At 40.4% G+C, this 14,181-nt stretch overlaps 1 protein-coding gene across 5 annotated transcripts in view; it reads left to right on the top strand.

The window, feature by feature from the left end:
- sh3pxd2aa (SH3 and PX domains 2Aa) overlaps positions 1-14,181 on the top strand; it is an 82,369-nt gene that overhangs the window by 35,254 nt on the left and 32,934 nt on the right. For 3 of the 5 annotated variants that reach the window (XM_058077424.1, XM_058077441.1, XM_058077433.1), the window contains one exon: positions 9,111-9,136. In XM_058077424.1, the coding sequence (XP_057933407.1) occupies positions 9,111-9,136 (26 nt within the window). Of the gene's footprint in view, positions 1-7,068; positions 9,030-9,110; positions 9,137-14,181 lie in introns of those variants that run through there. The other 2 variants (XM_058077449.1, XM_058077458.1) reach the window with 1 other exon arrangement.

The following is a 14,181-nucleotide window of genomic DNA, read 5'->3' on the forward strand; positions in this document are numbered from 1 at the left end:
CTTTTGTCCCAAAAGCTCGACTGTTAATCCCAGCCATTTTTCAAACAACAACCCCGTCATTACCAGCACACGGAATATTGTGTTCTATGGCTATATAGACATGAAACCTGCCAGAAGAAAGATTCCGAACTTTCTTTAGAATAAAAGTTTGTTTCTACCTTTTTCTGTTCTTTAGTAATCAGCAGTAGAGCGACTGTAATTTTCAGGAAAATAGTAGTTCCCTACTAAAAGAAGATAATCAGCAGTAGAGCGACTGTAATTTTCAGGAAAATAGCAGTTCCCTACTAAAAGAGAAAAAAGAGTTTTTGCTTTTGTGACAGCTGAAATATATAAACTATACCAACATAAACAACACAAAAAGTGTTTTTGTTTTGTTTTTTTTTTTTGCCAAATGCACTTCTGCCATGTTGTGGCCGTTTATATGGCTTAATCGACTCTAAAGGTGACATCAATTAGTGTACAGTGTACAGTTGCGTCATCACCTCCTCTGTTTTCGCCTCTCATGCAAAAAACATAAAGATGTAATACATCTTTGGTATTAAATAAGTTATGGATGAATGCCACCTATTATTAGTAAAAAGACAAATAAATCATATTTAAATAAATATGATTTACATTTTGCAGAAATGAAAAAATGTCAAGCTTATCAATGGCTAAATGAAGTGAAATACAAATACAAAGGCATTTGGGAGACACATTCAAAGATGTAGTATTCTAGTCTGGCCACTAGGTGTCAGTAATGTCACATTGAAACTGGAATTAAAAAAGGAACAACAAGGACGTCTCGCAATGCTAATATGTGAGTCTATTTTTGTTTTATTTACAGTTAATATATTTACTACATTGGGTCATACAAGCATAAAGGTAACCATGGGGGTGTTATTTCACATCAAGAGGGCTCTCTGTATTGTTAAAAAAAACATATTTCCAAGGTGGTAAACAGCTTTTCCCTGTTCAAACTGCGGAAATACTCCAATTATAAATAAGGCATCCTGCTTCATGAAAATGTACTTGTCACGGTCGGCTCTGGAACCAATTAGCTATGATCTTACCTTTCATCATCCGTTGCTCTCCGTCTTCTACAAGTAGCATAGAGGCGACAGGCTGACTCAACCCTAATGGATAAGCTCATTTAATTCCCCCCCACTATAGGGATCAATAGCACTCATTTGAGGCAATGCGACGCAACATACAGAGGATGTACAGTGAGGCGTTGATGGGGTTAAACACTTAAAGTGTGTGGTCAGCAGAGCTTGAGGCTGCTGGGAGGTGTGTGTGTGTGTGTGTGTTTGATTATGCATGTGTGTGCACATTGATTGATCCATCTCAGTCAGAGCAGTTGTGAGCTTTGTGTTGTTCCGGTGGGTTACTTTTATTTGATACCCAACAAGGAGGAGATCCGACTAAGTCTCCCTCGGTCGTGTGGGCTTGTTTTTGATGGCTAGGCTATTATAGGACAAAGAAAAGCACCCGTGTGTCTGTGTGGACAACCTCAGCTCTACACAAATGCACTCTTTCACCCGTAGGCATGCACAACTTCCTTATTCCATCTTGCTTTTTTCCTATGACGTGTTGTGCCATGATTTATTTCTTGAATTCAGTAGTGTTTCACACCTCAGGTCTCTGCTTTTCTTTTGATCACAATTGCAAAATGGAGCCAAAGATTGTTACAAGTGACAGCGTTTTGATAAGGAAGGTGAGAAACACGTGAATTCAAGAAATAACTCGTATCAAAACACAAAAGTGGTGTTCGCATTCATCTCCCTGCCACATATTGTCTTTGCCAAAATCACATCTTCATTGAACTTGGAACTTTTTTAATGTATGTAGAACTATAAAAACTTGTTTTGTGTTAACATTTTTGTGATTTGATAGATAGCTAAGAACTACAGAGCCAACTGTTGATGACATCATAGACATGCAACTGAGTTGAGTTCCACTTCCTGTTTCCATGCAGCTAACAAGGACATTAACCAGAAGATGTACGCAAACTGAGGCTAAATTTTAGTGTCACCGAAAAACAGGACAACTGCAGCATACACTAATCGAGGTTCCACTGTAATTGGATTTCTGTGATTTCTTATGAGGAAAACTGCTTACGTTTTTGTACTTTTCAATTGACTTTTTTGACTTTTTTTTGACTGTCTGACTTTTTGGACATACTAATGACGAAAACGGCAATAAAAAAATGAGCTGCGTGCTGAAAGTAGGTTTAATTAGGTTTTAGCAACAGTACACTACATTGAGATTCTAATGGTCATGTTTCATTTTTTATGTTATAACTTATTTTTACTTTATTCATTTGACTTATTTTCCAGATAAGTTTTCAAAAGTTCAACAAATCCACATTTGACCAGTGTCCATGGATAGATTGTATTGATAATGGACTTTATTGATTCTACTGTCAACTAGACTTCCTATGAGTGATGAGTAGCACCAGCTGACTGATTAAATATGTCCGTTTCATCTTGCTATTGAGGGGGAGATAGAAAACAGATAGTTATGTTTCTCTTTTTGAAGATCACACTAGCTCACCCCCACAATATACAAAGCCAACGATACATCAGTAGGCGGTCAATAGCAGGCACGTCAACTCAATTGAATTTTCAGGAAATGATCTTATTAGAAGAAAAGAATGACAGGCCAGACCCAGGAAACAATATGAAACCTACCAGAAAAAATGGCATCTGCAGAATACCAGATGTTTCTATGTGCGCCGTAGTTGTTCAGTGTTGAGTAGGAGCGCCCCCTGCCTGCAGAGAAATGTAGTACAGCACGCCTGGTCGTGCGCCAAGCTCATGTCACTCCATTGCAATCAGCTGGTCTTTTCACTCTCATTTGGATTGAATCTTATGGCTTTCATTGTCCCTGTATGCCTGAAGCTTCTTTCATTGGTAATACCTTTAAAGTGTTGCCTTCATGCTACGTCATTATTGTTTTTCTTTTTCATACAGAATCTCATTAAAAGAGAATTGAATAAAAAAAAAACCAAAAAAAAAAACAGCAGTGATTGTCAGAGCAGTAGTACATTTTATCTTTACTGCCAGAATGGAAAGCTGTGGTTTGGTTTCAATGCCGTTAGATAAATTGTGTCAACATTATAGATTCAGTCCAAACAGGACAGCCCTACAGTATCTCAGTAAAGACTTTGGGCTTTGGCACTGAAGGGTACGAATTCAAGAGATGCTTGTTTCCTTCCTGACCAGAGGTGCAGAGGTGCTCTTGAGCAAGGCATCTCTCCTTGTAGGCCTGCATGGGTGTTGTCTGGTTCTGGGTAGTGTCCAACACAATATATACAGCAAATGCAACGATAGAACCATGCTCATACTGTATTGAAGAAAGCCAACTGAATCGCACCTGCCGACAGAGGCAAGGAAAAACCTCCTCCACAGAAGAAACCTCAAACAGAACCCAGACCCTGAATTTTGAAATCAAGAAATAACTCATGACAAAACTGGAAGATGGTGTCAATGAACAGTAGTCTGCAAGGAAGGTATTATTTATATGCACTTTGAACTGTTATATGCATTTAATACTGTAGCTGTAAAACTATAAAAATGTGTTTTGTGTAAATATTTTGGAGAATCAGTCGCTGATCACACGATCAGTTTTCGTAGCAGACTGCCGATTCTGGTTGCCACTAATAAGATGCTAATCAGGAAGGACATTTTCTGATTAAAAAAATCATATACATTTTTGATGTTAACCAAAAACCATGTTAACCAGTGCGGATGCTAACTGACGTTCCACTGTATACCGTTTATGTTTTGCAATGAACTTGGGTCTGGATTGGTTTTATCTATGTGGGTCATTGGTATGTAATTACCATAAATTCTGGTGTATAAGCCGAACCCACAACATTTAGAGGAAAAAAAGGATTTGTACATATATAAGATGCACATGTCCACATCAAAAATTGCATATTGTGAAACTCACTAGTCTGTGAGGACCAGACAGCTCTTTATTTGACAGGAGCCAATCATTAGCTATGAGAAAACTCACAACAAGCTCATCAACCCATTGGAAATTACAGGAGGTCATTACTCAATATAACAGTCGAACTCATGGCGTCATCTTACAAAGAACGCTAAAGTCATCCCACAGCAACTTAACAAAATGTGTACCTAAGGAATAAATGATAGTTCTGAAGTAAAGGAGATGCCACAAGATTAAAATTTAGCCATAAAAGAGATGCACTGCTTACACACCAGAAATTACGTTGTATCTTATCAGCCAGAATACCCTTAACATTTCCTTTCCTAACTTTTATTTTGACAAAGGAAAGATTAATATGTGCATGCTGTTTTACAACCAAAAAACGACAATGGCTCTAGCCCCTGGAAGTCTCTTAAACTGTTAGACAGGGTGATCATCATTCATCGTGTCCCCACACAGCTCCTCCCATGAATAACAATAGGCGCTTGACCTTGACTCATGAAGGGGGGTGCTGTAAAATGATCAGATTACTGCCTGTTTAAATCATGACCTTGTGTCATGTCATCTTTTTGATTTTGGAAAAAAGATTATTGTTATTATACAGGAAGATCGGTTGGCCTCCAGATTAGGAATAAGTGTTATAATGTGTAAATGTGCGCATAACTTTCTATACACAGAGTATTAGCAAACACAGACATTTCATGGCATGGTGGGGATGTGTTACATAGGGGTGGTACACGGTTTGGTTGTTTCATTAGTGATTGCCATGTTCCTCCAATGATGGCCATCAGGCATCCTTTTTAGTAGACGAGACCAGAGGGCTGGACTAGTGAATTCAATCATCACTCATGGCAAAACCCAAAGGTGGTGTCCGTGTTGATCTTGCTGCCACATTGTGTCTTTGTACATCTACAGTGAAGGTAAAAGTAACCATAAACCATTACTTATCGCTTTGATTCATCATTTATATGTAATTAGAAGTGATTTCTCCTTACATTGTAAAATTATAAAAACCTGTTTTGTGTTAACATTTTTGGCTTTCTGGAATAAATCAATTGGATTTAGATTTTTTGTTATGGGAAAATGCTTCAGTTAAAGTTGGGCCTTCTGGATAGGATCAACAACACTAACTGAGGTTCGGCTGTGTATTTTAACTGGCCATGGTTTGAGTCGTTTGACGGTTGAATTGCATCTCTGAAAGACACTTAAAGGCTCAAAGTGCTCCAAGAATGAAGTCATGTATTGGTTTTATTTCAGCATCTTGAATGCTCCGTTGGGAGAGAAAGTGACATTTTCTTGATTGCTGACACAATCCTTCAAATGTCATGGTACACCTACCATCTTTTATCCTTCAGTCATATGTTGTGAAGTTTGTTTTAAGCCTCAGGGACTTTGCCTCGGGAAATATGTCTGTAATAGACACCTCTGTTTTCCTTTCACCCTGACTACCTATTCCCTTTCTTACCATTTCTACATGTGTTGTGTTGCATATGCATCCGGAAGAAGACAAACACAGTGTTTAACAAATATTTGACAGGTCTGTAGTGAAAGAAAAATAATTATGAAAAGTAATTTATTCACCTTCAGTCTATTTTCAGTTTTTGAGATATAGACTCTGAGAACTCCACAGTGCCTTCCAATGAAGGGTGTAGCAGTTGACAAGAATACAATCTTTTACCCATTTGTTTGATTGTGGCTCGAGATGGATGCTATGAGGCAAGGGGTCACGTCCTGATCCCTATTTGTCCCACTTTTCTGACAATGAAGCATATTGTTGTTGCTTGCACACAGGGATTGGTGGAGAGGTCACTATAAAGGGTCCATTCATCAGCAGGGGATGATACATCGGAGCATAGGGCAATGAATGAAGGCGCTAAAGGGAGACAGAGGGGGAATAGTAATACAGAAGAGCCCCGCTTTTTCTGGTACCACCCACACCCACCCACGGGCTGCTCGGAGCATGTGCCCGAATGCAGCACACCTTTCTGGGCCACGCCAGGTGGCTTACTTTGGTTCTTCTGATAGTAGTGATGTGGTAGTAGGACAAATCAACAAGTACAGTAGGTCAAATCTAAATTTGTTCAAGTCCTTCTCACCTGCACAAAATACAACTGAATCTAAATTAAAAAATATATGAATTTATTAAAACATATTTTTTATTTATTTTCATGATGAATATTGTATTCATATGTTATAATAATACGTGTCTTATAAATTCTTATTGGGGGTTGAAAAAATTTGGTATGATTATATTTCCTATTTATTAACATGCACTGTCCCGCCCAAATAGAAGAGTCTTCACTGAGTTAAAAAAAAAAAAAAAACAAAAACAGTTAACATTGTCTTTACAAGGCAGGCTACTGCAAGGCTGCCATTCCTTCATCAAATTGTGTTTCCTAGCAGCTGTGAAGATCTTGTGACCTTGTTGTCAGGGATGCTCTTGCAGCTATGTTGTTGATCTTATTTGATCAATGACGTTCATACACAAATCTTGTGTTCTAGTTTGCTCTGTTTCTGTAAATCAGTGATTTTCAACCACTGTGCCGCGGCACACTAGTGTACCTTGAGAAACCGTCAGGTGTGCCGTGAGGAATTATCCAATATCACTTTTTATAATTAACATTTATTAATCATCATTTGCAAATATTATGTCAATAGCCATTATGTCAATAGTATACATGGACCCAAATATTCCAATTCACTTTGGTTTATTTGCTCAAACGGAAAGAATTGAACAGGGATGGAATATTCCTTTAACCAATCCGATTGAGGTATCTTGTACCCGCTCAATCGGAAAGTTGTCAGGGTGCCTTCTTCTTCGTGGTGTTTTTCTTCTTCTGTTGTTTATTGGCAGTTGGCAAGCAGCTTTCGTGTGCATTAGCGCTATCTGTGAAACAGAGTCTAAACCCTTCTATACGCCATTCACAAGTGCAGTTTTATTAAAAAAGAATATATATATATATATATATATATATATATATATATATATATATATATATATATATATATATATATATATATATATATATATATATATATATATAAGACATGTCCTGAGTTTAATTATAAAATATTAGCAAGATTGAATTTGATCTTTTCCTGTTTAAATTGATCCCGGGTGCGTTCTTTCAGCGGATGCTCAGATATGACGTAACACGCAGATCCAGACGTTCTTCACTTTTAAAAATGGAGGCCAGCAATCGGCACTGGAAAAAGCAAAGTTTGTTTATGATTCAAACTAAATTTCAAGACTGGACAGACGAAAAACTGGCAATACGGAGTTATTCCAACAAGTGAAAGAAAAACTTGGGGAAGCCGGTATCACGTCATGTTGATGTTTACGTTTTACTGGGCATGCCCTATTGGAGAGATTGGAATATTCCTTTCTATGGATACCATTGTTTCCCGAAAGGTCATTGGGAAAGAGAATAACTCGTCATGTAAAAACGTGGCTACTGTGGAGTGTCTGTGGTGTAAAGACTGACACAGCAATGTAATATTGGTCCGTGTGCCAACACCTACCTTGTTCCTCTGATAGACTTATTGATGCACGTGTGAGGTCGTGGTGACATTTTGTAACATTTTTGGTTAGTGGTGTGCCACAAGATTCTTCCAATGTAAAAAACGTGCCATGGCTCAAAAAAGGTTGAAAAACACTGCTGTAAGTCATGTATACATTTAATGTATCCAGAGATCTCAACTATCAGTGCTGAAGTGGTATGTCTATATTCTGTTGATTGTGATACAACCTCTATGTTTTGAGACAAGATTTAGTGAGTGTCTGTACTTCCATTGTAGCATTCAGTGCTTCAGTTGTACTGCACTGAGATGACGTGGCCACATTTCAGATGAGATGAGAGGTTTTTGATTACGAGGAGGAATTTTGCTGAGAGCAAATGGAGAGTGACGAAGGACAGATTGTTGCTTCTATAAACAGAACCATCTTCATCTCTTAACTCAATTACCCGCTCAATGGAATAGTTCACATTTTTCGACATGACGTTGTATGACATCCTCGTCAGCAGTGCAGTGCATCGACTGTGGCTCACAGCAGCAAGATAACTACTGTATGTTATACAGCATGAAAATGTCTCTTATACGTGTATAATAAGCTTCATCAGGAGCGCTGTCAAAGAGTCGGAAATGGGGGCTGGGGCGGCAACAGTCTGCTGAAGGTGCTCTTTGGCGCTTGGGCTCGGTGGAAGCTTGGTGTCACCTTGAACACATGTTGTTGACATGTTGGTGGCGCTGGACAAAGTATGGGTATCTCTGGCTGGGTCCTGGGATCTCGCCTGGGGGTCTGGGGTTTTAGGATTGGCATGGACGCAGACTGTTAAGAAATCTGTAAGTGCTTAAGTGACTGCTGTAATATGGAGCGAGGGGGTAGGATTTAATAAGCTCTGCTTCTTTCTGCTCCTTTTTGGACCTGCAAATTTCCCCACTGAGGGACGAATAAAGGCATTTCTTATCTTATCTTCTCTTATCTTATGTTGAACAGTGAATTGTGAATATGCAATGCATTTAAATTTAGCATTGTATGCATGTTTGAAATAAACTAAACTAAACTAAGAATCCTAACTAAAAATATGCACAAATGGGGGAACTCATGTCAATAAACTGCCATAAGTAACAAAAATAAATAAATAAATAAAAATAAAACTTTTATTTTCTCCTTATCACTGGCAACAGTCACAAGTAAATGTGCAAGTTTTTGGTTTCGGCTATTCTGAGGGTCTTAAACGGGTTCCGTTGCACATTGTTGCCAAAGCTGGAGGCAGGTACCCTCAGCAAAGCAAAAGCCACACATTTCAAGTCTGCAGCTGATCTGTGCTGTAATCCCATTAGCAGCCATTTTCCACTGATCCTCCTTGTTTGTAATGTGGGGAGGGGGTGCCTTGTTCTCTGGCATAGCAGGGAGAGACGGAACATAGGAAGGAACAGAACAGCTGAGCTTTGGAGTCACGTGACCAATTGTGTCTTGCTGGTGGCCAAAGTCATTCTTCCCTCCCTTCATCCCGCACTCCCCAAACACATGCATTTATTGCTGTGCCAAAGTGTGTGCAGTGGTCGCTCTTTGTGTTGTTTAAACGAATGTGAGGATCCAGCGTGTTGCTGTTGATATCGGGACTCCTTCTGTCACTAACCATGTCCTTCTCGTGTTGCTTCTCCTTTAGGGACTATGGCTCCAAGCGCAAGTCAGGTAAAGTCCCCCTTTTTCTGTCATCATTCTGTGTTTTCTGTGTTGAACTATTTTCATGTAGTAATTCATATGAGTCAATAACATGATTGTCAGCGATGAGCATCCCGTGTGTCTTTTATGTCTATGGGATGTCACATGTTTGCAACATACTCCTGGGAAATATATATACAGTATATTCCATCTGTGTTATGGGGTGGGCTCAAAAAGCCGCTGCAGCCCTGCCTGCTGCCATCTTTTGTCATAAATACGACAGAATATCCCTCAAGTCTGGTCTTCTTTGAGTACCCTCTGGAGGATAAGTGCTACAGAAAATGGATGGATGGATACATATATTTGGCAAACCGTGATAGAGTGAAGCTGCAAAATTCAAAGTGCAAAATGTCAAGGGATGATTGTAATCAGCTGATTAGATTGGCCGGCCCACATATCGGTCTGTTCCAATTTGGAATAATTCATCTTTGTATTTTTTTAATTTTTTGTTCTGTGGTGTTAGCCTGGTCTAGATAGGATAAGGTCCAGGATCAATTTAATCTCATCCTTGATCTCAAGTCAACAGTCACCCCTGACATTAAACCAGAAACCACTCCACATTATTAGCACATTTAACTTGAACCGCTGTTATTATTTATTATTTGTGATCATTCATTTCAATCATTGTAAATAAACAATATTAACCATGTGGCATTTAATCAGTCAATAATTAGATCATTTGCAGTCTCCCACAGACTGTATATAAAATACACACCCCATATGTTGTACATGTCAAAGAGTGTCTTTTATTGAATGAGGATAAAAGCAGGTAATCAGCCCCTTTCAGGATTGAAGTTGCACACTGACTCTACAAGATGAAAAGCACAGAATAAAAGCATCATATACAAAAATATACATTTAAAGATCTTGATGTCAAAGCATATGTATGCTTTGATGTGTGTGTGTGTGTTCCATTTTATTAATCCCAAATGGAAAGTTATGCCTCATCTACGTATTTACCAGAGTTATACAGTCTGAGTTACATTTATTCAATTTCACTCACAAATTTCAACGGATTCATCATCAGAGTACAACGACAACACTGTCTTTTTGGAGTACTCTGCCATGCCGTTCCTCTTTTCTAACTTTGGTGGTGAGGATTTCCACTTCGAATCTTTGAATCGGTGAATCTGCAATCCACAACGGGGTCTATTTCAGGAAGCCGCATGTGCGCACTGATCCAGGATTGGTTTCACCTGGAAAATGAATCCCTGTCAACCCATCCTGGCTTGCAACCAATGACCCTTTTTGGACCTGGACGCTTTTTCTGGATGATTTGAGCTGAACACTGGTGTTTATCCTGGATCTTTGAATCCTACTTTTGTGCAACGGGCCCCTGGTTATGTTTTCCAAAACTCCTGTTTATTTTTAAATACACTTCTCACCCACAAGTCTCCTGTGCTACTATTGCAGTCTTTGGATGATGATGGAAAGAATTTTGATGATTCTGAATTTCTCCACGGCCTCGGCACTTGAGTATGGTGGAGCTGGGGAACTGATGATTTCAGCCCAGGTTGTTGCAGGTCGTTGGGGGGAATGCTTTGAACACCTCCTCAATCCAGTAAATATACAGCACGCTGTTCACACCGCCTGACTATTTACATCCAACCAGCCACCTCCCACTTCGCTCACGTCCATATCCGGCTACAATATTCCTCACAGCTCCTCCTGCAGGCCAAAGCGTCCACTGCACCCTGCTACTGCCTCTTACTTTTCACTGCCTTCAAACTGTCCAGTCCCTCCCCCCTTGTTACTGTTGTCATTTGTCACCCCCCTAAACCAAATTCCTGTCTCCTCTCAGATTTCACAGACATCTTTACCCAATTAAATGCCATCTCATCATCTATCCTTCTGTGATTTCAACTTACACATTGACAGCACTAACTCCAACCCCGCGACAGAATTCCTTGACCTTCTCAGCTGTTTTTCTATCACTCAACAAGTTAACTTCCCCACCCACACCAGAGGTCACATCCTGAATTTGGTCTGCGACACAGATATCAAAATTCACAACCTCCACATATCAGACCATCTGGCCATCACATTTGATCTCTACACCTCACTTAGTTGCTTCCTCGATTTATATGAAAAAATGACAATGATAACAAATATTATAGGTCTCAAGTTTAAACAAATATTTATTGAAATGTAAACACTGAACACAGTAGGATTCAGCTTTCTTAAACACACATTTAAACGGCAATATCAACTTTAAAAGGAATAAATATTCAACCATGTGCAAAACATTTCTGTCGTAGTTTAAGTTTTATCTAGCATCGTTCCCAGCGTGCTTTGCGGCACCGTCGATGTAAATAGTTGGTCAGTTTGTAGTTAAAGTTGCATAGTTGTTCATTCTTGGTCTGCTCAACTAGTGAGAGTGCTTTTATTCGTCTGTTGCGTTGGTATGTGATGTTGTTGGGATTTCTTGTTGTCACACCATGACTTAAACTGTTATGCCTAGCGGTCACCCAGGGAAATGTGAAGAGCTGTGTGTGGTGTAAAAAACAAGCTAATTCTTTTACTTGATATTCATGTTACCTATTTCAAAGCAGATGGCAATATTTCAACTAAGCCTAACTGTTAGCTCATGAGGCTAATTCAAAGTTGAAAACGTACCCTTGTTATGATGTGGCGGCGGGGTGCCGCGACTGCGTCCTCCGGCAACACATAGCTGCCTGGCGGATGCCTGTCTGTAAATCATGCGGCGGAAAAATATCTCAGCGAACCCCCGCCTGTATTGGCCGATACCGATTCAAGTAAAGAACGCAAATATTGGCCCGATATATTGGCCGGCCGATGCATCGTTGATCCTTACTCCATAATATGAAGTCCCGTAAACGCCAGCTTGATAAACTGTACAAGAAATCTGGCCTAACTGTTCATCTCCAAGCCTATACAGATTTTCTACAGCAATACAAAGATGCTTTAAATACAGCCCGATCACAATACTACTCTAATCTCATTACATCTGGTTCCAACAATCCCAAACGTTTTTTTTTCAACACACTGCTCAAGCCCAAGGACGACTCGTCCTCATCCTTCACCACCACCAAATGCAACCATTTCCTATCTTACTTCCAGTCCTAAATTGCGAAAATATACAGTTCCCTCGGTCCCCCCTTGGCTCACTCGCTGCCCCCCGACCCTCTGCTACCTGGCTCCGCTCAGCAACTTTCCCATTTCACACCGATCTCACCCGTGCAACTCACTTAAATCCTTACTGGTATTAAGACGCCAACCTGCTCCCTTGATCCTATCCCTTCCTCATTTATCAAACCCTGCCTCCACATCATTTCTCCGCTGGTAACAAGACCACTGGTTCCATTCCACAGTCTCTCAAGCTGGCAGCAATCACCCCCACACTCAAAGTCTGGTCTTGATACCAATAACCTCTCCAATTTCTGTCCCATGTCCAACCTCCCCTTTCTGTCCAAAATCCTTGAACATGTCAAAGCTGCTCAACTCCAAACTCACCTCAACTCCAACAGCCTGTTTGAATCCTTCCAGTGCTTATTCCATGCCAAACATAGCCCTGAAACAGCTCTTCTCAAAATCACTAATGATCTTCTTCTCTCTTCCGACTCTGGCCATCTCACCATCCTCATCCTCCTACACCTCACCACAGCTTTTGACACCATCAGCCACTCCAGTCATACCTCACACATCGTCAACAATTCGTGCACATCAATAGCTGCTCCTCCTCCATAGCCCCTTTACCTCAGGGTGTTCCCCAAGGTTCGGTGCTTGGTCCTCTCCTCTTCGTCCTCTACATCCTCCCACTTGGCATTATCATCCGTCATCATGGCCTCAATTTCCACAGCCGATGATATTCAGCTTTACATCTCCACCACCTCCATCAACTCCAACATGTACTCCACCCTCACCAACTGCTTAAGTGACATCAAAACCTGGATGGAACACAATTTCCTCAAACCTAACAGTGACAAAACAGATATTATCATCATTGGTCCCAAAAACAACACAACACCCACCCATAACTTCTGTCTCAAACTCGACAGTGCCACCCTCATTCCATCCCCGCTCAGCCGCAACCTCGGCATCCTCCTGGACCCTACCCTTTCTTTTGAACCCCACGTCAAACACGTCACTTACGTTCTCTGCCGCTGAACCCCTGATCCAGACATTTATCACATCCAGAATCGACTACTGCAACAGTATTCTTTACGGTACAACATCTAAAACCCTCAACAAACTACAATATATTCACAACTCAGCTGCTCGCCTCCTCATCTCTACCCGCTCCCGTGAACACATTACCCCGGTCCTTAAAAACCTCCACTGGCTTCCCGTTCCCCAACGTATCCATTCTCATCCTTCTCCATTCATTCTCGTCCTCATCACCTACAAAGCTCTCCACAATCTGACCCCTCCATATCTCAGAGACCTCATTCATCCACACAATCCCCCTCATCCCCTTCGCTCTCCTCAGACTCCAACGTCCTGGCACTCCTCTGTAAGACCAAGCTCCGAACCTGGGGAGACAGAGCCTTCTCCATCGCCGCCCCCACTCTCTGGAACTCTTTGCCCCATTCACTCCGTGCTTGCCTCGATCTTCCTTCCTTTAAAAAAACAACTCAAAACCCACTTGTTTAAATCCGTTTTTAATGTCTAACTTTTATGCCTGACTGCTGCGCTCCACCCCGCTTTTAGCCTTGTTTTAGCTCTGAATGAATGTTTGGATATTGTATTTTAATGCATCGTTTACTCTGTTTTTACTCAACTCTATTTTTATTTATTTTTTCTTTACTGTAAAGCGTTTTTGAGTACTCTGAAAAGCTTTATACAAATAAAATGTATTATTATTATTATTATTATTGCCCTCTTTTTGCTGGGACACAGAGATTCCCGGCCCAACTGGATGTTTTCGCCATAATGTCATTTGTAACTGGGAACATTTATGTCACAGTCAGCAATAAATGGATTTTCACTGTTATAGCGCCTCCTGCATAAAAACATTGTGCCCACAGGATGAACTTAACAATGTTTTCACCGCC

Source organism: Doryrhamphus excisus, chromosome 1 (genome assembly GCF_030265055.1).
Source record: "Doryrhamphus excisus isolate RoL2022-K1 chromosome 1, RoL_Dexc_1.0, whole genome shotgun sequence".
NCBI lineage: Eukaryota > Metazoa > Chordata > Actinopteri > Syngnathiformes > Syngnathidae > Doryrhamphus > Doryrhamphus excisus.